At 34.7% G+C, this 26302-nt stretch overlaps 1 protein-coding gene across 1 annotated transcript in view; it reads right to left on the bottom strand.

Annotated features, from left to right (window-relative positions):
• Nucleotides 1–26302, bottom strand: part of LOC102870185 (zinc finger protein 280D-like) — a 124209-nt gene that overhangs the window by 6918 nt on the left and 90989 nt on the right. The window contains 4 exon segments of the mRNA XM_006894532.1: nucleotides 5122–5167; nucleotides 20057–20093; nucleotides 20243–20361; nucleotides 24896–24958. Coding sequence (XP_006894594.1) covers nucleotides 5122–5167; nucleotides 20057–20093; nucleotides 20243–20361; nucleotides 24896–24958 — 265 coding nt within the window.

Below are 26302 nucleotides of genomic sequence, written 5' to 3'. Positions count from 1 at the left end.
ATAAAATTTTCTTGGAAATTAACAAGGTGTATTTATCAACCTCAGGGAAACAACTGACATTAATTTCTTTTCCAGTAATAAAATATAAGTAAAAAGTAAGCTCTGGAAAAACATGTTCCAAATAATTTGGGACCTAGAAGATAGGTTTTTTAAATTAGACACATCATATTCATACTATTACCAACTGAAGGTATAAACCCTTAAAATTACTGGGTTGTCAAAGGTTTATTATTCAAAATTACTTTTTCTAGCCATTAATTATTTATTTTGTGCTGAAGTATTTATTGCATTAAGGGATAGGATTAGGACTGGATATAAGCCCACTCTACTAAAGGCTTATATAAGCCATGAGAGCTAAATGCTAGCTCTCTCTTTTTGAGATTCCTGCTCTCTAGCTGTACGACCACTGACAGTCTACAATGCTACCAGTCTCTGTAAAACTGGCCTGCATACCTACAATCATGTGAGCCATTCCCCTGATGGGTCTGAGTCTCTCATGAGACCTTCCAGTAAACTGATAAACCCAAGGGACATAGAAGAGTGAGGGAACAGAACAAAGGAGGGACTGTTGATGTCAGAAGTCATGGAATTACACAGCAAATCCAACATCTGGGATATTGTTAACTGTGTACTTCTTATAACTGGTCTGCTACTAATCTTGGCAGAAAAAATTATGAATGCAGTTGGTGTCAGAAGTGAGAACTACAAATCCAAGTAGACTAATCAAACTTTAGGCCTCCTTTATGGTCTTGGGAGTAGGTAGTGACAGCAGCTTGTTTTGGTTGCCTGTGGAATATCACAGGGTGGCTCCTGCCTAGGTTGTTCCCAAGAATTTTACTATTTGGGCAGAGCCCTAGATTTTTGGTAGATTTGTCAACCTATCACTGTAGATCATGTGGACACGCCCAGTTTTCAAATCATCGTAGTCTGTTCTTCAGTGTTTGATAGTAACAAATAGCATCATTGTAATATATAATTAACACTGGATATGTGGACCAAGTTCAAGTCTCTTCTAACCAGGCTGCAGCACTAGACTATGGCATTAAAAATAATCTAGTGGTAAGACTGTAAAGGTAAGCTGAGATCCTTTTCATGCAAAAGCAAACTGGCTGACTCTTTTCTGAGACTGGAATGGAGATTTTAAAAAAAAAAAGCGCATTTGCAAGATCTATCACTTTGTTCCAGTCTTTCTGGTCTGCTTTATCATCTGCACCAGTGATACCATATCTGAGACTGTTGAATCCGTAAGTGGTACTACTTTATTTAGGACTCAGCAATCTACAGTTAACTTCATGAGCCAGCCACGTGCCTTTGTTTCAGGTCATATAGGGTTATTATACAGAAAATTTATCAGGGCCAACATCATAGCCTTTAGCATGTCTTTGATTATTTCTTTTTTTTGTCCACTTAGTATCCTACATTTCTTTAAATTAATAACCTGAGTGGGCTTAAGCAATTCTAACAGTTCCATGTCCAGTCAACACTTGCTTGACTTACATGCCCTGAGTTTTATAATATCTGGTAGAAAGAGTGCTCCCAATTAGACATATTATCATAATATCCATGATGCCAATAATACATTTAGATAAAGAGAGGCAACTACTTCATATATCATCTGTTTACATTTTTTAATTCTCATCTAGATTTACCCTTTAGTCCCATTAATAACTGCATTTCCATATCCTTTTAATACCATTTTAGGAACCTTCAAGAATTTATAAATAAGTTTGAGGATTACAATACATTGGGCTACCATGTCCAGAAGCCCCAAGAAGGTTTATTCTCCTCTACCAGGCCATTTTGCCCATATATGCACATATGGCCTCAGGTCACGTGGTAGGCAGTGACCCAGAAGAATGTTTCTCAGAGTTATCTATAGCAGAGGGAGAAGGGGAAAATGCTGGTGCTAATATACAGTTCTACCCCACATGACTTGAAATTGTTTTTTTCTTGCCTGATGTTGCAATCCAAGATCCAGGGAAGCATTACATGTACAAGAAATAGGAATGGTTCAATAATCCTTAAATTTGTATCACGAAATCCAAAGGGTCTGATGGGTTAGACTGTACCTTCACTCCATCTTATAAAAGTAGAGTTAATGGTGACTACTACTGTCTGGTCTAGTGGCTGAGAGAGTCCACTGCTGTTGTACCTATGTAACCCTACTCAACATGAATGGGAATGGACTAAAGCAGAAGCACCTGTCAGACTGGTCTTGCTCTCTGCAATTTCAACTGGCATCAGTGGATGAAGCTGATGTCTCTTCCTAAGGTAGAAACGTCTGGGTGAAAATAAGTGGCAAATGAGAGGAAGGAGAAAAAGGGGTAAAGGACTGAATGGTCATTCTGTGAGGGAAATCTAACATTATATTAATTCCCTGAGAGAGATTCAGCGCAAGGGAGTTATTTTTTTCGGCTAAACATCAGAGACCAGAAAAGCAAAGCCAAGATACACTTAATGGTTTAAGATAAAATGTTTTAAGATTAAATTGTTAAGATGAAAATGGTTTAAGATACAAATGGATTCATTTTGGCCTATTGCTTGAAGAGCTTTACACTTGGAGGCATGCAGCAATGAACAGACAGGCTGAGGGCAGGCAAGTTCCGTCAGAATTACTGATCTGTATATGCAGATGTATGGATAAGCCTCAAAGAGATTAAGGAGCCAGGAATTCATGAGGACCCCCATCTTGTTGACGTGGCCCCATGCGAGGGCTAAAACTAGGTGAAGAGACCAGGTGGTCTGGAACACAGGAAGAAGTATGGACACCTGGGTTTGCAGGTGATACACTTACACAGACCTAGCCACTGATGGCTGGAGACGAATTGACCAGAACCTCAGCAGATGAAGATGATTCATGCTGTGAGCTAGTGTCTATTGCTGCAACCTGATGGCTTGCTCTTAACTAAGGACTTGGCTTATTGATGCAGATGTTAACTGTTCTAACCGGAACAGAAGATTCTTAAGAGAAAGGAACATGCTTATTTCTTCAGAGTACTGGTTTGATGGGAATGGGAAAATCAGAAACTGGCTATCTAAAATGGGGGAGATTAAATCATGAAGCTGCTGGTTTGTATGCTTTCATGAATATAGTTCTTATTATAAGGGAAATATTAATTCTTCAAATATGAAGGTTAGTGGTTAGAAAAGCCAGGGGATGGTCTGTGGTGTCAAAAAGTTTTATTGTTCATAATGTTATTTCTTAGCTATTGATTATCTTTTTATTTTGTGCTGAAGTATTTACTGAAGTATTAAGGAGATTGGATTAGGGTGTGAGACAAGCTTCCTCCCCCCATCAGAGGCTTATATACGCTTATGAGTGCTAAATGCTAGCTCTCTCTTTTGGGGACACCCACTCTCCAGCAGCACTGCAACTGATGGTCTACACTGCTCACCAGTCTCTGCAAAACTGGACTGCATGTCTACAGTCATGTGAGTCACTCCCCTGATGGGTGTGAGTTTCTCAGAGACCTCCCAGTGAACCACTGTGACATAAAGGAGTGAAGGAACTGAACAAAAGAGAGACTTTGATGTAGGAAATCATGGTGTTACAAAGCAAATCCAACATTTGGGACCCTGTTGATTCTGTACTTCCTTTAACTGGTCTGCTACTAATCTTAGCAGAATAAATTAAGAACAAAGTGATCAAAGAAAAACAACTATATGCACAGAAAAACATTGAATATACAGAAACAAGACAGAAATTACTATAGAATATATGGAAACCAGAGACAATAATTTCTTCGCACTGATAAAAGAAAAACTGTCAACTCAAAATTCTGTATTCACCAAAATACATTTCTTAAAAATGAAAAATAAAGATATTTTAAATAAGCAACATCTGAGAGAATTAATACCAGTCGATCAGCAGCATGAGATACATCAAAGGAAGGTTTTCAGATAAAGGAATATGACCCTAGACAGAAACAATAATCTGCATACAACGAGTGATAGAAATGGTAAAAATGAAGGTGATATAAATGTTAACTTCTAGTTGCTCTAGAAGATGCTATCTAGAAGATAAAAAACAAAAATAATGTTGTTGTTGTTGTTATTGTTGTTGTTGTTAAGCAACAATGTGTTGTAACTGATTCACAGAAAACCCTCCAACAAGTTTTCAGAAGCTGTAAGCCTGAAGAGTGTGTCCATCTTTTTTCCCATGATAGATATGAACCATAATGCCTTGGGATTGACAGAGCAAGTCTTTATTACTATGACACCAGAGCTAAATAGCAATGCACCATGTTTTATAACATATACTTGTAAAATATATGACAAGAGTAAGAAAAAAAATAACACACAACTTATCAGTGTCAGGAAAGAAAAGATTCACTACAGAACCTACAAAAATTAAAGGATAAAAGAACACTATACACATAAGCTCAACAGCATAGCTGAACTATTATCAATTCCATGAAACTACAAACTACCAAATAAGAACAATAGCAACAAAAATCTATCAAATAAATGTATTTGTATTTAAAATTAAATAAAATTTTCTAGTAATAAAGATTTCTTGGAAGAAGGCTACTACTTTTTCTTAGTTAATTGCACAAGACAGAATTAACTATTCAAAAAAAACAATGCCGAATCCACCTCACTTCACTACAATCAAAGAGAGCCAAGAAAAAAGCAAAACAAGAAACTAACATCAGGAAAAGAAATACTTCAGCAAAACTTTTCTACACACATCTATGAAACCAGCCTGTAGCTAACATTTAAATGATACTCCTAAATCTTACATTCAGAGTACTTCTTTAACATAGCAAGAACATATTAGTTTTTCTACCTTAAAAATTATTGTAAACATTTGACAATTTACTTTCTCTAGAAAAGGAAATTACCTGGAAAGATTAATATGCCAATGTGCTTAATGATTGGTTTTACTGATTTATGATGTCAATAATTAACTAGTTGAGCAGTCAAACAAAAACAAAGTTATCTTTTAATTTTACTAGGTATAGACATTGTATATGTAATGAAAATAAAACCAAATTTTTCTTTCCCTGTAACATGCTGATATTTATTAATGCATGCTTATTCAAACTAAAATGTTGGAAACAATATACCTAAAAATAATTTCAAATGCAAAAACCTTTAGGGTATGAAATAAAAACGTACCTCTGACACAGTTTCTTGTTCCTCTGTAGGAGCTTCATTTTTTAATCTTGAAAACAAAACAGAATATATTTAAACAATATAAAATGAAACAATTCTTTTTTGTATGCTTAAAATAATGAAAATATAAATCTTTTATGTATTTTATTCTGAGATAGTCTGACCTCTGCAAATATTTTAAGGTAAAAGAAACTGTGAGAATAAACAGTAGAACCAATAAATATACTAAAGAAATAAATACATATTTAAAATACTCATTTTTTTCTAAACAAGAGCACAAAAGAAATGTTTCTTTTTTAGTTTAAAATAAGACATTAGTAAAACAATTTGAAATAGTATATTAGTAAAAGTTGTAGAAAAAGAATACATAACTTTAAAAAAATAAAGTTATGGACTATTTATACAATCAATATTTACTATTACAGGACTTAAAAGAGTAAGATATATCCTAAATTATCAAAATGAATTAACTTGCAAAAATATCTGGGGGGAAAAAAGTCACATAGGTATCAACCATTTTGGGACACTCTCTCTCTCATTGCCATTGTTTAGGAACTGATTCATAGCTGACCTCCAGTTGGATTTTGGAAGCTGTAAATTGCATGGGAAGAGACTGCACATTTTTCCTCCCAAATTGCTGGTGTATTCAAACTGCCAGAGAGATGCCACTTTTGTGTTAACAGCACAACTCCCCAAGGACCAGGCCACCAGAGCTCCCATTCTGCTGTTGTCTACCACTGAGGCAGAACCAACTCATAGCTGACCCTCAGTCCTCACAGGTAGTTAACTGCACGACATGGGACTATTCATCTTTCTCTTGAGGAGCAGCTGATGGATTTGAAACACGTACCTTTGCACTGGTAGTGCAATTCCTTACCCCTAAGCCACCAGAGTTCCTTACAATGATGATAGTATTTATCATACTATTAATATATATGTATATATCATATATAAATTTATAATACTGATTTATAATTTTTTTAATTTATAATTTATATATAGCAGGAGTGACATCCACTTCCTAAATAATATGCTTCTTGAAACGCTATAAACTTCGATAAATGTTGATAGTTAAAGAAAGGCTTCAGGTCTTTTATTCATAGGGTAACTATGAGTTGTGCTTAACTCGATGGCAAACAACAACAAAAGCAATTTATATTGAATATATATTTTATTATATAATTTATATTTGATTATAGAATTTATAATACTAATAATGAAAAATAAGAAGGCATCAAGCATATAGTGCAACTTAATTGCTTTAAAAAGAGAAAAATAAGAGTTTTAATAATAATAGTAAAATGTGTGAAAATTAGTTTGGATAAAAGTAGACATTAGGCTAATGGAACTTAGACATAAATCTGTATATGACAATGCTTTTTAAGCATTTAATAATTTTTTACTCAAATGGAAAAACTAAGTTAACTATACCACAAAAAAATTTGTAAAATGTAATTTTTTCCTTTCAGTTCACTTACATTATATTACAACAGAAATATTACCAGTCTAACTATATTCACATATTGTTACTCTAATTCATTTTATACAGAAAAAAAAATAAAAGCCATTAAGCATGCTGTGCTGTCAATTAATGGAGCTAAAATTTTCATTAACACTCTGGGTGGCCTTACTGTTAAGGAGCTGTGCTATCAAACTGAAGGCCTGCGGTTCAAATCCAGCTGCTCTACAGGAGGAGGATGAGCACTCTTCTCCTGTAATGTTTACTACCTTTGAAGACCCATTTGAGGGTCAGCTACCAGTTGGTTCTGACTTGGTACATGACAACAAGAACATCATCCTCACAAAGATGTTTGTACCAGGTATTATTCTTCATTTTACTAGCTAAGATATTGGTAAGTGAATAGTTACTAGCATTAAGAACAATAAGTCCAATAAAAATAATTCCAATCTTCTTATATGGCTTTAAACATAATATTCACTCCCTTTAAAAAATGAACGTATAATACAGCAACAAGATATTTAGAAAATACAGTAGATATTTAGAAAGCATAGTATTCACTGGAGACAGTATAAAATTTAGAAAATCACATCTAAAATGCCACCAAATTATAAATTTATCTCTAAAATGCACACTATTTATAGCTTTCAAAGTGTATCTTAAGATTAACATTTTCTTCATAAAACTAGTGCATCGTTAAAAGTTGGAGAACAAAAAAATTCTTACCTGTAATTTTTACTAATTAAATAGCTGCTGAAATAGTCATCATTTAAGAAATTTAACTGTTTGGTAGAAGATAGTGAAATCTACTAAGCTCAAAGTTCTGAGCTAATAATCTCCTTTAAGTAATTACACTGTTTTGCTGATGAATATTTCTTTTTATAGAAAAAGTGTATCATTTTAAAAAAATCCTGTTTAATATTTCATTGAAAAGATAACAGGAGTCGTGACCTATTTTAACAAGTATTTAGTGATCATGCTTGCAAATTAGTAATTTTTTAACAGAAATTTTTATGAAATAGATCCTTTTGATGTAAGTCAATCCTTTTCCTTTAATGCTTAAAATGTACTAAATGATCTACTTCTAGTTTCTTGAAGATCACAAGACCTCATCGAAGGGCAACCATACAAATGAATACTCTGATCCTATTACATTAGCCTGTTCTTTTGAAGTTTCATTCACATTATAAACACAGTGTGTGGGAGAACGGAAAGGCAAAAAAAGGTCTATGTTTATTTCACCTAAGTCACATTTTTCTTTCCAATATTTGAAAGCCAAAATCATCGAAATATTTAAACACTGATTTTTCAAATATAATTTTGAGTTTAAGAATATATTCAAGTACATAAAACCAAAGAACAAAAAGGGAAAACAGAAGAGACTGATAAAAACCAGAAGTAAAGGTAACCAGTTCTCAATCACTTCCACTTAGAAAACCTAAGGCAGTCATCATCAGATTAGGAAATCACAGGAAAATACCTAGTGTTCTATGTGTGAAAATTTTTCTCAAAAATGCTAAAAAATAATATAGGGGGGGGAAAGCTGCCTGAGCTAAACATTTACTAGATTGCATTCGTATTTAGTACTTTGGGAATAGTTCCAAAGTTAAAAAAGGCACAGTCCAAGTTTGCAGTAATGAGAGGTACTGAAACACATTTACAAAATTGTGAAAATCGTTAGAAAAGAGATGTGGAAAAACAGTGGTTTACAAAGGCTTGAACTACTATGAAGGGAGAGTACAAAGGAAGCACAATGAAGATATTACAGTCAACTAGATTTTGAAGGAAGAAGAGTAAATTTAGGGAAAATGGTCTCTGGGAAGGGCAAGTAGGTATAAAACAAAACAGCAATTCAGGAATGCTGAGCTGAGTGATCTATCACTGGAATGGATGTTAAGGCAAAAGGAATGTAGTCGAAGATGAATCTTGACTCCAAGGCCTAAGCATTTGTGCGGAGAACTTTATAGCAGGGAAGTATCATGCAACCTGTGAGTTCAAAACAAAGAGTACTGAGAGAAAGTCCACTAAAACAGTAACTGTTTCGACTAAAGCAGTAGCAGAGTTAAAGAAGATAAGCATTGTTTAGGGAGATAAATCTTTTGGCTTTCTAGAAAATATGACTTAAAAACCCAAAATCACCACCTCCTCTATAATCTCCTGTTCTTCTGTTTTAGATTTGCTATTTTGGGCGGGCGGGCGGGCATAAGATGTTTTACATCTTATCATTAGTTACATGCACTTTTTATTGCAGCACGTATATTTCTACTAGTTATGTGAAAAAGCTCATAGATCACAAAGAACTGACAGATCAAGGATGAATTTGGAAGAGGAAAGAAATGAAGGGAAAATGAGAAAGGTGAAGAAAAGGTGTTAAATCTATCAGTGAAAAAAAAAATCTATCAGTGAAACAATTAGCTGATTGAATCGGGGGCTTCAGTTGTACAAAAAGTCAGTAAGATAAATTTGGGAAGAAGTCAGAGATCTTGAAATACATGAAGAAAAAAACAAAAAAGACCATATAAAAAACTTTCACTAATTTACCGGAAACTTCATCCTCATTCCCAGGGATAATCCAGAGGGTATATAACCTTTAACAAATAGAATTAACAAAATGCCACTGTTGTCCAACTCTTTTTTCACTACTGAAATACACTTTTATGATTTATGTATTAAAATATATCGGTAAGTTTGTATTTAATATTTCCAGTTCTTGAAGATTGGGTTTATAAAGATACTAATAAAACACAGTCGTAATGAAAAGAGGTATGTGACATACCTCAGAATCCTTAATAAGGGAGTTCTCGAAAAGAACCCCACTCTGTTAGTTACTACCTGCATTAAGCATCAACTGTTGCAGCTGGGCCAGTTCGTACTTATAACGACTCTATACAACAGTACAAACCCCTCCCAGATCCTGCACCATCCTCACAATCATTGCCCATTATTGTATCCATCAAGGCATTCTATTTTCTAAGTCTTCCTTTCTTTCACTGACTCAGAAACTTTAAGTCTTTTCTTGGAATTGGTCCCTCTTAATAACATGGCCAAAGCATTTTGGTTGCATTTCTCAAAAAAAGCTGTTTGATCTTTTAATATTCTTCACCAACACAATTCTTCTCAATTCATTTGTTCACATCAATTCATTGACTTTCCTATTCACTGTCAAATTTTTTTGCCCACATGAGAGGTGACTGGAAATATCAAGCATGGTTTAGGTCAGCTGCACCTTCGTTGTCAAAGTGACATCCTTTATCTTTAGTACTTTAAAAGGCTTTTGCAGCACATTTGCCAAATGCAGTAAGTCTTTTGAATTAGTAACTGCTGTTTCCATGGATACTGGCAGTGGCTCTAAGTAAAGGGAAATATTTGACAATTTCATTTTTCAGTTTATCATTACATTGCTTATTGGTCCAGTTGTGAGAATTTTTTTTTTTACTTTTGAGGTGTAATCCATACTAAAAGCTGAAATCTTTGTTCTTCAGTAAGTTTTGTTTTGTTTTATTAATAGTAAATGAGAGAGAGAGATAATGACCCCCTGCCAAATGATTATATTTAGTGGCAGATAATGACAATACCATCAATGAAGACTGGAAATTCTGGGGCTAGGAGGCAGTATATTTGGGTGAAATAAACTCAAGTGTGAGCACGCTGAATTGGAGGTGCTTACTTAGCATTCACATCATTTCTTTTAGAGTTCATTCTTGTAAACCTCTTATTAGACACAAGGCTATCACATAAACCTATTGCTGTCAATTTAGAATCACAAACCTCTTTAAGACAGGATAAAACTTGCCTCATAGGTTTTTCGAAGAAAAGAGAAGCTGATTGCCACATATTGCTCCTGTGGAGTAGCTGCTGAGTTCAAACTGCAGACCTTTCAGTTAGCAGCCAAGTTCTTAAGCATAGCATGAGTGTTCCTCAACTACCACTGATATGGAGAGAAGTACCAAATCATCATTGAAAGTATGACTGCTCATGCATTTTATTTTAAATGCGTGAACAATTCAGAAACATCAACTACTAGACTGAATCCAAAGAGGCTTATCTTTCAAATGCTTCCATGTTAGACATGAGACAAACTGAAGACTAAGTATGCAAAAGTAACAGGCATTAAGCAATGGTGTGATTTCTCAAACCTAATTTCCAATGTCCTGTCTCACAGTGAGTTCCTCTCATGTGAATCAGGATCTCATGCCATGAATAATGAACAGGCTGGCTTGATTTCTCTGCTCAAGATTTCCCTAAAAGATGCTGTGTCATAACCAAAACAATCTAAGGAGCAGGTCAATTGTTTCTTTGCGCTAATGTTCCACTGCCTGTACATAAAAGTAATACTGTTCTGAGATTCAGAGCCTTGGTTATGGTCTCAATTCTACAACTGTGTCAGTTATTATTTGTCCTTTTTTGCAAATAGAGGGCATTCAAATTGGCACTTAATCCCATCCAGTTTCTAGGGAATAAAATAAAAGAGGACATACATCAGGAACCACAATTACAGACAGGCAACTGAATATTCGGTAGTTTGTTGTTGTGTGTGTTGTACAACCGGACTGAACCAGCTTATCCTCTAGTAGATTTTCAGAGGCAGTAAATCACACAGGGGAAGACTCCGCATCTTTCTCCTACAGAGCAGCTGGTGGATTAGACACCATGTGCCTTTGGGATTGCAACACTGCTTCTTACCACTAGGCCAGCCAAGAATTTAAATTTAATTGCTCTACTTAAAAGCTCTGTGACCTTGGACAAATTATTTTCTGTGCCTCAACTGTCTCATTCACAAAGTCAAACTATCTCTTAAGCTTGTAAGAACTAATTGAATAAAAGTACAACATTTAGAATAGTGTTTGGCACATTATGTATTCAACATGTTTGCTATCCTTTTTGCCACGAGTCTGGAATCAATCTTACTGCTTAGAATTTGTTTGGAAATGTGATGTACGCACTCATAATGCCTTTTATTACCTAAACATCTTCACTAATTTGAGGTTTTGTATTTTACTACATTTCTTCACAATCCTCAAACTCAACCTATTACACATCAATTACAATTATGTCTACTCATCTTATACCAGAGACATACACACACACACACACACACGAAATAGCTCCTATGACAGTTTAAGTTACTGATTTTTCAAAGTTGGTGGTTTAAAGTGGAATTGTGATTAGAAACTGCTCACTGGTGACCCCTTCATATTTGCCTTTGCCTTAGGCTGTTTTATTTGCACCACTCTGAATATTTCTTAACATCAATGTAGATTTTAATCACTGAAAGCTAGAAAAGGAAGCATAAAAATGATGCTAGATATAGAGAAGAGCCATGTAAAAAGAGAAAGGCAGGAAATATAAATTATGGTATTGTTTTTATGTGCTGTTGAGTCAGAACTGACTAATAGCTGACCCTCCAGTTGATTTTCTGAGGCAGTAAATTGCACAGGAGGAGACTGCCCACCCTTCTGTGGAGTAGCTGAGGGATTTGAATTGCGTCTCTTTGGGATTGAAGTGCAAGTTCTTACCACTTTAGGCCATCAGAATTCCCTAAAGAAAGCTATAATTGTGTGTAAAAATGAGAAGCAGAAAATTAGACCATTAATGTAAACAGGAGATTTTAATGATAAGATTAAGGCTCCATTTTATTGACAATATTAAGTGATAAGAATTTTATTTGTAAACTATAAGCAACTACTCTCAGGAGCAGGAGTCAGGGGAAATAATAGAAACCTCAGAACTGCTGGTAGAGACTGGTATGATTTTCCTACTTGAAAGGCTGCACCAAAATGTGAGTTAACTTTGCATTTCAGAAGGTCCTTTATTCTTTCCTGCTTATCAGAAACCAAAGGGAGAAGTCCAAACTGCCAGAGATCACCAAATCTTGATGCATTACTCACCTACTACTTGCAATCACATACTCAAGGCAAATATACTGTTTCTATTTTGAAATAAAGACCATTTTTTAAAAGTTGTTAAGTATTTGGGTTGAGATATTAATGCTTTTGGCAGATGAAAGAATTTTAGGGTATGATGTCTCAAATTTTCCAGTCCCAATTATATTTCAAAATTTTAGAGAAGAAAACAAAGCCAATGAACCAGTGTATCTCATATGTCTGATCAATCTGCCTACTCTCCTTTCTGCCTGAAAAATCAAATTTGTAATAGAGAGACTTGCTCAGTGTTTTTTCCTTTTAGAAAAGTGGTATTAAATTTTTTTTTTCACTAACAACTTCATTCACAGTAAGTCATAATTGAAAGTTTTATTATGTAAAAAGGGTTGGTTTTGTTTCTTTTGTTGTATGCATGTCTTGGGCAATCCTTTCAAGGACAATCTCTTAATCCAATTTGATGAAGCCTTTATCTGTCATGTACTGAGAAAAGCACTGGTGGCGTGTATCCAAGTCATATTTATGGATCAGAATGTGGTTTGAGTCTATGTGGTAGGAACAGAAACTCGGGCCAAACTGACCTGCTCGTGATGTATCCTGTTTTAAGGGAAGCATCAAGCCAAAATAATTTAAGAGAGTTTTGAGGTTCTATAACTCATATATGTTCAGAGCCAATAATACCCTCCAAAGAGATTCAGACATTTTTTTTCCTCCTCAGGGAATCTCCTATGCATTCTTCAATGGTCATAAATTCAATGGAAATATGGGTTTTGCATTTTTTTTAACAAAATAAAATTTGCAAACAACACTTTCAAGAAAAAGGTGTTATCCTGCTCCAGAAATAATTTATGCATTACATGAATTTACTAAAAAAGACTAAAAACCCAAACTCAAAATGCATTTAGGAAGGATAATTAATGAGTTATTTGTTTAGTTGTTGTTGTGTCCCGACCCATCGCTGATCCTCTGAATTTTCAAAGGCTGCTAATTGTGTGGGAGGAGACTGCTCATCTTTATCCCATGGAGTAGCTGATGGATTCGAACCATGTGCCTCTGTGATTACAGCGCAGATCCCTTTGTTTAGTTGAGAGTGACCAAATAAAGGGGCATTTTCCCCCCAACCCTTTGGAGGCAAGTTCAGACTCTGTTTTGTAAAGACTAAAAACTTCTGTTCTGTGTTACATTAAATCTATCCAGATATACTTGAAAATAGACAGGACAGGGAAGACAAAGAAGATACATGTAAAAGTACAATTTCACGAATGAATTACAATATCTCTAATATTCATGAAAAGCATGTATTTTTAAAATAATTTCAAAGTACAAAAAAGAACCATTTTATTACTACTAATTGGTACAATTATACATTTTTATAAAATTAGTAAAAATGAGTAAGTAGCCAAGATTTCTAGAAGATGAATGTCTGTTAATAACAAAGTTTTCTTTAAAGAAGGGCTTCTATAAGCTCAAAAAAGAAAGTTTTCTACCTAAACAGGGAAAATTCTGTATTCATTTTCATCAAAACAGTTTCTTGGTCTTTGGGGAGAAAAAGTCAAAACACTTATTTCTTGACATTAAGAGAATTTATACAAGATGTAATTAAAACACTATGATGTGATGCAATCGAACCAGTGTTAAAAGTCTCATTACTGTCAAATCAGAACAAACTTATAGCTGATCCTCCTACAGGTTTTCGGAGGCTATAAATCACAAATGGAGGATTACTCATTGTTCTCTCCAAGCTACTAGTGGGGCCAAGACATCAGAGGCACAGCTTTCAAGTTGGTGGTGCAACTCCTGACAGACTTCATCACCAAAACTCTCCAATAGCTTGGAGAAATATGCTGCAAGATATATGTACTGTAAACCCAAATTATAAATATCCAGAATGTGAATAGATTGCCAATTAAACTCTCAATAACATACCTAGTTTCCAGGGTTTCTCATCATCAGTAGTTTAAAAATTCCCACTAATAGCAACCCTCCCAGGTTTCTGATACTTTAAATTGCAACACGAGGGAGAGGAGACTGACCAAGATTCTCTTAAAGAACCACTGGTGGATTTGAACCTTTGGAGATGTGAAGCCTTTTGGTGAGCAGCACATCTCAACTACCATAACAGAGCTCCCTTCATCAACAGCAGCAACAGAAGAGCTGCAACAGTAGCAGTCATAGTAGTAGTAGCAGCACAAGCAGGAGCTGGAAGAGCAGTAATAACAACTGTCTGCATTTACCAAATGCCTACTTCCTGTCAATCAAGTGTCAAACAGTTTAGATATGTTAGCTTTAATCCTTATATCCATTCTACATGGAAATCATTCTTCCATGGTTTCACAAACCTCAACAAAGACGCAAGTTTAGCAAGGAAAGTAATTTACTCAAGGATACACCTGGTTAGACACCAAAGGAGGATTTAAAACAAGGACTGCCTAATTCCAAAGCTGTACTGCTTTCTCATCACTATGGATGAAGAGATTTTTTTTTCAGTCTGAAGAATTAAAGATGTGTGGTGCTTGTTATGCGCTATCAAGCCGACTCCAACTCACAGTGACCCTATGCACAACAGAACAAATCCTTGCCCAGTTCTGCACCGTCTCCATAATCTCCAGGGCTTAGCCCAGTGTGGCAGTCACTATCTCATCGAAGGTCTTCCTCTCTTTCACAGATCCTCTACTTTTCCAAGTATGATGTCCTTTATCAAGGACTTTTCAAGCACTGTGGTTGCACTTCTTCCAAGACAGATTTGTTTGTTCTTTTGGCAGTTCACAAGATATATAATATTCTTCACCGACACCACAACACAAAGGCATCAACTCTTCTTCAGTCTTTCTTATTCATTAAAATGCCAGGGTCCTATATTTCAATAAATGATATAGAAAAGGTGATTCATAGCATCCTCTCCAAATTTGTAATAAGAAAAGGTTTTTATAGGTAGTGATGAGGCTGCAGAAAGACTTCATGTTTAAGAGGAATGGGCTGAAAGTATGAGATGAACCACACTGTGGCTAAGTATAATACAAATAATTTAGGGGAAAAAACCCAACATTATTTATAAAACACAGGACTAATATATACCAATAAGCATTCAGAGATGTTATATAAAAATAAAAATCTTATTTGCTGTAGACAGCAAAAACTAATGATATAACAATTTATGTTTCAACTGTGACACTCAAGAAAGATAAAATGGTTAAGAAAAGAAAGTTAAACAAAGATTTGTGAAAATGGTATCAGAAGGTTAGAATAAAATAGGATGACGACTAGTGAAATAGCACCTGAATAAAATCATGAAGATTACTACTACAATGATGACTTACAGTTATGACGATAACTTTCTAAGAATGATACAGACATATCCATTCATTTAATCCTCTCAACACATTCCCTAGTTAAGTACTGTTGTTAGCCACATTTTACAAATAAGAAATGAGAACCCAGTGATCAAGTAACCTATCCAAAAGTCACAGGAAGCAAGTAGGCAGAGTGCAGGTCTGAACTCCAGCTTGAGTTGTCAGCTGCTAAGCCTGTCTGTGTCTTAAGACACTGGCCCTGCAAGTTTCAAGAATATTTAATATGCAGTTGGGCATCAAATGTCCCAATCTTAGTATTAAGGAAGACTTCCTGAAGCTATTTAAGAAGGAAGTATAACCTACAAAGTAAGTTATATAATGGGCTAAAAATAGTGATAGTTTCAAGAAAAGTGGGTAACTAAGGTTGTTAAGGTAAGCATAGCTAGACAAAGGTTGGAAATAATTAAAATGGATTCTTTTTTTTTTTTTTTTAGTTTGAAATTATATAGTCCTCACTGCTATAATCAGAAGTGATTTTTTACACATATCAAAAGGATATACTTTTTACTGATGTAATTTGTAAAAAATATGAAAATGTGTATTATAAGTCTCCAGTTATAAATGTCACCTTTGAGATGATTCAAGAACATGAGTGAAATGTCCACAAGTCCATTTTATATAACACTTATACAACTACTTTTCATTTTCCATTTCAGAAAACCTGCAGACTAATTAATGTTATTTCTAAATCAGGTGAATAAATAGTAACCTGATGGTAAGCAGAGCTCAGACTCAAGCTAGAACTCATTAGCACAAAACTGAAAATCAACAATGCCTTTAATAGGGAACACTGGTGGACTAGTGGCAAGAAGCTGCACTGCAATTCCAGAGTTGCGCAGTTAGAATCTATAAGATGCTCAACTGGAGAAGGCGGGACAATCTCCTCCTGTACCAGTCAGACCCAATTTGATGGTATAACACACACAAAAAAGAATTTTTTTTTTTAAAAAAAGCCAAACAAAAAAACAATGCCTATAATAAGCTTAGAACCAACTAACTTAAGTTTCTATTTAAACTTATTTAAAAAAATTAAGTTACAGGGGTTTGTGCGGGGAGAAGGGTGCAACAATGAATGAATGGAATTCCAAAATCTCTGTAGATGTTCATTGAAATGAAAAATAAACAAACTAAATTAAAAAAAAAATTTAGTTAAGACTTTGTACTTTAACACAATTAACTTGATACATGCAAAATATCAGAACCCTATGAAGCACACAACACGTTTAGATACATCATGGTTTTGTTTTTTTAAATAATGACCAAGGCAGATCAAGTATCTCTAAGTGAAAAGAGAATGTACGTTAAGAAGAAAGGAAAGTTCCTAGGCAAAAATTTTAAAGTTTAAAAAAAAAGGTTAAAAAGAGCAGATGAAAAAACTTCCTAAACTCGACAGAAAATAGACTAGTATTATCACGAATTTCAGTACAAAGGTATAGTTACTTTCTGGTATTTTAGAAAGTAATTAACGTACAATATGAATCAGAGGTTTAAAATAAATGGAGGCAACTTTTACTAAGTACAAGGAGCACATTACATAATCAGTGGTCATGTAAATAGGCTTTCAAATCTCTTCAAATTGTAACCAAAGACATTCTGATTTTAGAACACTTAAAACTTGAGCCTGCCTATGCTTGTAGCTACTAAGATCTCAAGTGGAGTTTTGATAATATTTAAAATTCAAGAAGATATAAATGAACAAACAAAAGAAAAACCCAAACCAATTACCAGCAAGTAAATTCTGACCCACAAAAACCTAAAAACAGTGTAGAACTGCCTGGTTGGGCCAAGGTGATAATCTTAAGAAAACAGGTATTCTTTTTCAAGTAAAGAGGCTGGTGTTTCCAAACAACTGATGTTCTGTTAGCAGCCAACAGCTTAACTATTGCACTACCAGGGCTCCTTCCTAGTATAAAAAGTAAACTTCTAACTGGGAGGAGGAGAAAAGTGTAAGATGCCTTCCAGCCAAGTAAGTAAGTAGGTTTCCATGTAACAAATCAATGTTCCTATTTTATGATAAAACATCTATCTTTATATAAAGCTATTCATTAGCAAAGAATCCTGAAGGCACTTAAACAAATTATTTTTTTTAAAAAGTAATACAATTTTAAAAAAACAGCACCACTACTATCAAGTTGGAACCAACTCCTAGCTAACGCTCCATGGGTTTTCAGAGGTAGCAAATTTTATGGGAGATTCCCTACTCCCTTAATCACCGAAAGTTCCTAAATACCCAATAGGTTGTTGTTGTTGTGTATCATAAAGTGAGAACCAACCTACAGCTGACCCTCCGTTGATTTTTCAGAGGCAGTTAACAGCATAGGAGAAGACTGCTCATCCTTCTCCCGTGGAGCAGCTGGTAACTTCAAACTGTGTGCCTCGGAGATTGCGAGGCAGCTTCTTGCTACAGGCCACCAAGATCCTTAACAGTTTAGCACATTTATATTCAATGTAATAAAAAAAGAGTAACAAATGTAAAAAATTCATTTGTATGTGCATAAAATTATTTTACTTATTTTTAATGCCTACTATTAAAAGATGTTACTTTTACTGAAAGGAATTATAGTAATAGCTACATAGATATATAAATTATGTAAAAAAATAATGTAAATCTGGAACTTATTCTAAGGTCAATAAAAAGGGTTTTGCTAATTAGTTGAACTTTTGAATTCACAATTATTAATGTTAATAATAAATATTGTCATATGGCCAAGATGAGGCAGCATATAAAACAATGTCTAATAATCTAAACAAATACCAATGGAAGAAGCTTCAAAGAGGTAACTGTGAAATCTGTAGAGAATCCTGAGGAATCTTAAGAGTCCTTATAACAAACATAAAAATTTTTGAAGAAATGATTATTAAATATAGCAGAATTTAAATTTAAAAACAAAGCTGAGCTATAAAAATTACATTAAATAAAAAACTGAGGATTATTATTGTTGACAAAAGGACAGAGTTAATGCTGAAACCTTCACTTTAAGTGACAGTTAAATATAACTGCAATTCTGGAAGAAAACTTTAGACACTTGTTTCAGGAACATGAAATGTAACTATGGTTTCCAAAAAACCAGGTTTTTTTGTTCCTTAGACTACATTTGTGCTAGAAGAACATTAAGGTCAGCATCTAAGATAGTTACACTTCAACTTGGGTGTTAAGCTGTGGATTTGATGGCCTTCTGTGGGGCAAAATGGCCCAGAAACTTCAGCTCAAGAGCCAAAGCTGTGTTCAATTTAGTAGGCCTTAAGGCTTTTGCTGGTGATTTAGTGCATTAAGTGGGGTACTGCTAAATGAAATATCAGCAGTTTGAATCCACTAACATCCCTTAGGAGGAGAAGAGACAGTCTACTTCTATAAAGATACACCCCCTTAGCAAAATAACAGAGGGTTTGCCATTAATTGGAACTGATTCAACGGCAAGAAGTTTGGTGGGTTTTTTTTTATTTTAGAGACAATGTCTGGCCAAATTAGCATCAGCTTTATCAAAGGCCAGTCATATAGAAAGGGAGTCTCCCTAGGATCTGATTCCTTGAGGACACAATTTAGAACAGGTCTCACAGTCAAATTATTCAGATTCTTTGTTAAGAGAGAACAGGCATCAGTTGTGTCCGTCGAAGGGGGACACTGTCTGGGTGTACCCTGGACATGTTTTGAAATCTCTGGGCTGCTTCTGCATCTGGAAAAAAAAAAACAGCACAATGACAGACAACAAATGAGGGAAAGAAAAGACACTTAAGACACATAAGAAATTATGAAAGTGGACAAAACAGACAAAAAGACACACAACCATATCATTTGGACTATGCAAGTCTGAAGACAAACAGCACAGGAGAACAGACATTATCTTAAGTACAGCAAGGAAAGACTATAGCAATAAAAGGTATTTTTGAGGAATGTCAACTAGAATTGAAAAAAAGTATGTTAAGATATGTCAACCTGACACAAAGATAAGGTAAGGTGGGATAATAATCTAGTCCCATTTGAAAGTTGGAAAGAGCTTAATAATGAGAGCTAGTGTCATGAACTTGGCTGCTTAACTGCCTTTGTGTAAGAAAATATCTCAGAACTTTGAAGTTAGGAAATTCCAACTTGTCTTGCACGAGGTCATGAATTCCATAGAGGCAGAAACCTTCAATAAGCAGCATAAATGAAAATAAATTTTATTAAAACTTTTTCAATAACAATACATTAAAAAAATCAATAGTGCTAAAATCTATCAAAGTAAAATGCACTGAATAAAAGTTAAACTTACTCAGAAAGATGTTCAGAAGTTGGGATACAAACAGAAACTGAAATTAGAAAAAAAGTTTTACATTTAAAACAGTTTAAGAATTGCAATTAAGAATAATAATTTAGTAATGAGCTCCTATTATGGCTGACCAAAACCATGGAATAAAAAGAAAAAAAATTCTAAAATAACATAATTACATGTACGTACCATTCTCCATTACAACCTGGCAAGTATGAGTTTCTTGTTGACATAAGTGTTTGGCCATATTATCTAAGCCAGAAACATCAGTTAGGAAATCACAATTAAGGCACACTATAGTAATGCCCCTATGGAAAAAAGCAAATAATATAAAAGGGTTTTATATGTTAAGATAATCCATACACACTTGCACTGATTATTTTTCTATGTAAGAACTCTTGATTTATCGTAACTGTTACTTTTCATTTTTAATATTAAAACAGATATAACAGAATAATTCTCTAGATAACAGCACTGCCATTTTAAAAGTATACAATCATTTATTTTCAATAAATATTTGTGCTTCATACACCTCTTACATTGTCTTGATTTCATTAACAATTTATATAATTAGGATGAGTCACAATCCATCTTTACAACTGTCTGTCCACAAAACAAGAATATAGCATTCACTCATACAATATAGATTTACTCAAAGTGATCTTTACACATTACTAATTATTGTAGATAGAATGGTGACCAAAAAGGTAGGCTAGACTTTGATAGTGTTTACAAGCTTGTACCTAATTTAGGCAAAGATAAAACTAGAAAAAAATTATGAAGTCATAAAAATAGATCACAGAATTATTATTATAACTTTATTAACTATTTTTATTTTTTGTTCATCCCATACTTTATTTTACATGGATAAGATTACAAACAAGTAGTATATCTTAAAACAAATTTCTCACCTAAAACACTAGGTTACTAACAAACTGTATATTTACAACTAGATGTACCATTTGGCCCTTAAAAGTAACCTTTATAAAGCTAGAATCATGTCTTTCTCCCAAATCAACCTCTCCTAACTGTAATTCCTAATTTATTAAACAATTTATAACATTTTAATGTCTTATTGTAACATTAACGATCAAACATTATTACTTCTGAACTTCTGCTTCCTTAATAAATGCAATATAACAATATAGTATTATAATTTCTTAATAATTAACAATTTACTGAGTATTACTCTGTGCCAACAAATGGATAAAATGCATCATGTCATCTAAATCTTGTAATAACACAAAGAGATATATGTTATCCTGACCACCTTTTTAGAGAGAGCTGAGTTAATTTGGTAATCTACCAAAAGCATAGTTTTTAAGAATAGGAGGGTCTGAAATTGAGAACTTTTCCCAGATCCCATGGTCTTAGGTGGAACAGAAGCTTCATGTAATGTAGCAGTAAAATTGAAGGCTGGCAAGACTGTCTCAAACTTTAACCCAAGTTTTGAAATCCTTGAAAGTAAGGCTAAGGTACGTGGTAACAAAAAGGTCACTAAAGAATCATGGATGCTTTGTGTAGAATCAAGGGATAACTGAAGGGAGACAGATTTGAAGAATATACAAGGTGAGTATAGATGCATGAATCATATAGATTAGTTAGAACTAGAATGCTCTGATGGTGTAGTCTATAATTTGTTGGACTGTTAACCCAAAGACTGCTTGTCTCAGGTGGCTGGAATTCACCAGTGGCTCCACAGGATAAGATGAACAGTCTCTTCTCATTGTGATTTACAGCTTGAGAAAATGAAGTAACCTTCAAATTACCACATATCTTAGCCTTACTTCCAAGGCTTTCAAAACCTGGCTTAAAGTTTAAAACAAACTTGCCTTCAGTTAGGTTAGTTTTGTTCTCAAATCAGAAGAAGGGAAAAAAAAAAGGTAAAGTCTCATTTTTACAATGTAGTAAAACTGTTCCTATATTTTCAGCAGAAATAAAAAAGGAAGATATAGAGTCCTGAGGAAGAAATATTAGTGAGAACATACAATTTTAAATGGCCCAGTAAATCAAAACCTCATACAGAGTAAAGATCTGTTGAGGGAGTTAGCCATGTAAATAACAGACAAAAGTCATACTTGGTGGGAATAATAATTTCAAAGTCTTCAGACATAACATTACTTTTGCCCTAACTCATCAAAAACAAGTATGGGCCAAACTTTTATCAATGTCTTAACAAAGACAGTGATGTTAAGTAGCAATGCCAACATGTGCAAAGTGAATAAAAAGGTATGAACAAAAAGAACTAAGAATATGAAAAGATGGTATTTAATAGATTAGTTAAATGTGTGACAAGACTAAAATTAATTATCAATGCTTTTATTAATATTTATCAAGAGGGGTCTTTTTTGTCTACAGTAAACAAATTCTGCACTTCAAATAGGAAGAAAAACTCAAGTAAAGAGGCAAGGATGATATATATGGATTTTTGGTGGCTTAATCATGAATTGGGCTGCCAACTCAAAGGCCTGTGCTGTGAATCCACCAGCCCCTCTTCAGGAGAAGGATCGGCCATCTCCTCCCATGCAATTAACTGCCTCTAAAAACACACTGAAGGGTCAGTTAGAAGTAAATTCCGACTCAACAGTACACAACAACAACAGTTTAAGATATTCCTTCCAAGGTAAGAAGTGTTAATTATTAGTTATCTTAAAATATCTTTCTAAAAAATTACTCTTTTTGTGTAAATTTACAGAGGAATTTGCTTCTCCATTCAATAATTTCTAGTTTTTTTTCTGTGGCATCAGTTATAGTCCCCACATTGTAGCAGCACTCTCCTGCTGCTTCTCATCATTCCTATTTCTAGTTCTCCTTTTATTCTATCCTTTCCTGCCTTCTGAACTTTATCTGGGACAAATACTGGCCTTTTGATCTCATATGATTGATTATTCTAAGGTGTAAGTACATAACTGGGTTATAGTTCCATTTCTTAAAGCATTTTTATTGTTTGGTGGACTAGTAGCTAAGGAATTTCACCACTAATTGCAAAGGCAGGTGTCTCAAATCCACCAGCAGTGCCACGGAAGAGAAACAGGAAATCTCCTCCTGTTCACTTTACAGTCTCTGCAAACCACTGGAGGCTCAGCTATGAGTTGGTTTCAACTTGATGTCATATAACATGCACAACAAACATACTTTTTGACTGAAAGCTGAGCCACCTAAGATCAGGGGTTCCAGCAGTCTTATTAGACCAGAAAGCCTGGTGATTCTGTAATATTGAGTTTTATTTCACATTTTTCTCTCACTCTACCCAGGGTCCTAGGTGGGATTTCTTTGAGTGGTCAACAGATAACAAAATATCTTCTATTTTGTGAATGAAACCACCAAAACAAAGTTTAGAACGTTTTGTGGATGAAACCACCCAAACAAAGTTTATTATGTCTAGTAGGCGCATTGCCATGGGAAAGTCTGCTGTTAGGGACCTCTCCAAAGTACTGAAGAGCAATGGTGTCTCTCTGGAGACTAAGGTGCATCTGATACAGGCCATGGTCTTCGCAATCACTTGTTATGCATCAGAGAGTTGGACAATGACCAAGGAGGATAGAAGGAGAATTGATGCCTTTGAACTGTGGTGCTGGAGAAGAGTATTGAGAATACTATGGACTGCTAGGAAAACAAACAGATTTGTCCTGGAAAGGGTTAAACCTGGTGGCTCCTTGGAGGCAAGGATTCTGAGGCTCTGTCTAACATACTTTGGACATGTTGTGAGGAGGGACAGGTCCCTGGAGAGGGATATCATGCTTGGGAGGGTGGAGGGACAGCGCAGGAGAGGAAGGCCCTCTATGTGGTGGATTGATTCAATGACTGGGATAATTGGGATGGGATTGTCAGAGACAGGGCGACTGGCACAGGACAGAGCAGAGTTTAGGGCTATTGTACAGGGTCACTATGAGTCGCTTGAAGGCACATAACAACAACAACAGTGGTTCTTGGTGTGTGCCATTGACTCAGAAATGACTCACAGCTCATCCTCTAGTGGATTCTCAAAGGAGGTAAATCACATGGGAGGAGACTGCCCCAACCAGCTGAGGGATTCAAACCTCATGCCTTTGGGATCGCAGCATAGTTTCTTACAACTAGATCACCAGAGCTCCCTATGTCTAGCAGCAATCATATACATTTCTCTGACATAAAGTTAAAAAAAATAGTTCTAATAAGCAATAAGGAGAGATAATTTCAAAAAGAGACAATGACAGTGCTAGCAAAGATTTGTTAGCAATGAGAACCTTCATATACCACTGGCAGGAATTTAAAATAGTGGAGCTACTCTGGAAATAGCCTGGCAGTTTCTTGTAAGGTCAAATACAGAATTACCATATAATGTCACAATTCCAATTATAGTTATATATGTAACACATATTCACATAAAACCTTGTACATATATACTTAGCAACATTGTTTATAACACTTGCAGCGGAAACAACCTAAATGTCAATTAATTGATGAACAGGAAAGAAAATACAGTAGAGGCACAGAACAGAAAACTGTGGGCAGGAAAATGAAGTCTTAATACATGGTGCCACATGGATAAACCATGCTAAGTGAATAAAGCCATCATGGACTATCTTACATTGTATAAGTCCAATTACATAAAATGTCCAGAATAGACAAATTTGTTGAGATAAAAAGTTTTTTAGATGTTCAGAGATGGTACTTTGGAGGGAAAGTGGAAATAAGTACTGATGGAGACTGAATTTATTTCTGAAATAATAAAAATACTCTAAAATGAAATTATGTGAATACGGTACAAGTTGTTTATTAATGCAAAACGTCATAGTATGGTATCTTTTTAAACCTACAACAATTTTCAGTAAGAACAATTAAAGAAGATAAACTAGTTACCTGAGATTTTCAGAATGCTGCTCAAAAATACAAAATCTTTTACTTGGACGATTACTATGGAAGCTGAAGAGACAAAAGAGATTTTATTCTATAGTAAGCCACATTAAGCCTATGCATAAATTTCATAATTTTTAATAAAAGACTTTATTTAAATAATAAAATTTTATCTGCAATACTGTTTAACTCAAGATTTTCACTTATATTGCATTTCACCTGTTTCATTTTCTAAAACTGTATCTTTTTCTAGGCATACTCTTAAGACTATTAACACCCTTCCATACTGTGTATTCAATATTCTGCCCATAGCATCCTTAAGCATTACAACTCATGGCTTGAATTTCTTTAGTTCTTTCAGTTTAAGAAATGCTGAGCAATTTCAGCCATTTTGATTTTCTGACTTCAGCTTCTTGCACATTTCATGATTATATTTTTGCCTTGTCTTCCCAAGCAACCCTTTGAAATCTTCTATTCAGCTCAATTTCTTGATGTCTTCCCTTTGTTTTGGCTTCTAGGCGCTCTAGTGCAATATTCAGAGTCTCTTCTAACATCTATTTTGGTCTTTTCTTCTTCTTCCTTCTTAGTAATGACTTTTTGCATTCTACATGAACAATATTCTTGCTATCTTCCCACAGCTTATCTGGTCTTTGTTCATTAGTGCTCTAGGCCTCAAATCTATTCCTGAGTTGATTTTAAAATTCATGGGAGATAGACTCAAGGTCAAATTTTGATTCCTGTGGATATGATTTAACCTTCTTTAGTCTTAATTTGAACTTGCATATAAGCATTTGACATTCTGTTTCACAATCAGCAAGCACCTGGCCTAGTTTTTACTGCTGATATTATTGAACTTCTCCAATGGTTCCTTTCACAGATGTAATCAATCTGATTCCTGTGCATCGCACCACGTGAAATCCATGTGTATAGCCTGAGTTTATGTTTTTATAAAAGGTATTTGCTATGAATAAATGATTGTACAGAAACCTACCATTCTATCCGTAGCCTCTTTTCTGTCACCTAGACCATATTTTTTGACTACTGATCCTTCTTCCTAATTCTCAACTTTTGCATTCCAGGATGCATGCCTGAGGATGCTATGGGCAGAATATGGAATGATTCAAGCAACATTAAAAGCAGATGGAAGGAGTACATGGAGTCATTGCATCAAAAAGAACTGGCTGACACAGAAGGATTTCAAGAGACAATATATAAGCAAGAGGATGAAGGAGGAAGTGCAGGCTGCTCTGAAGAACTCCGCAAAAAAATAAAGCCTTAGGAACTGATGGAAAACCAATGGACATATTTCAGCAAACAGATGCTGCTCTGCATATGCTCACCAGGTTGCATTAAGAAATCTGGAGGACAATTACTTGGCCAACTGACTTGAAGAGATCCATATTTATTCTCATT

Source organism: Elephantulus edwardii, unplaced genomic scaffold (assembly GCF_000299155.1).
Source record: "Elephantulus edwardii isolate Elephantulus edwardi_28Jun2011 unplaced genomic scaffold, EleEdw1.0 scaffold00145, whole genome shotgun sequence".
Taxonomy (NCBI): Eukaryota; Metazoa; Chordata; class Mammalia; order Macroscelidea; family Macroscelididae; genus Elephantulus; species Elephantulus edwardii.
The sequence above is the reverse complement of the archived record's forward strand: the minus strand, read 5'-3'. Positions and strand labels throughout refer to the sequence as shown.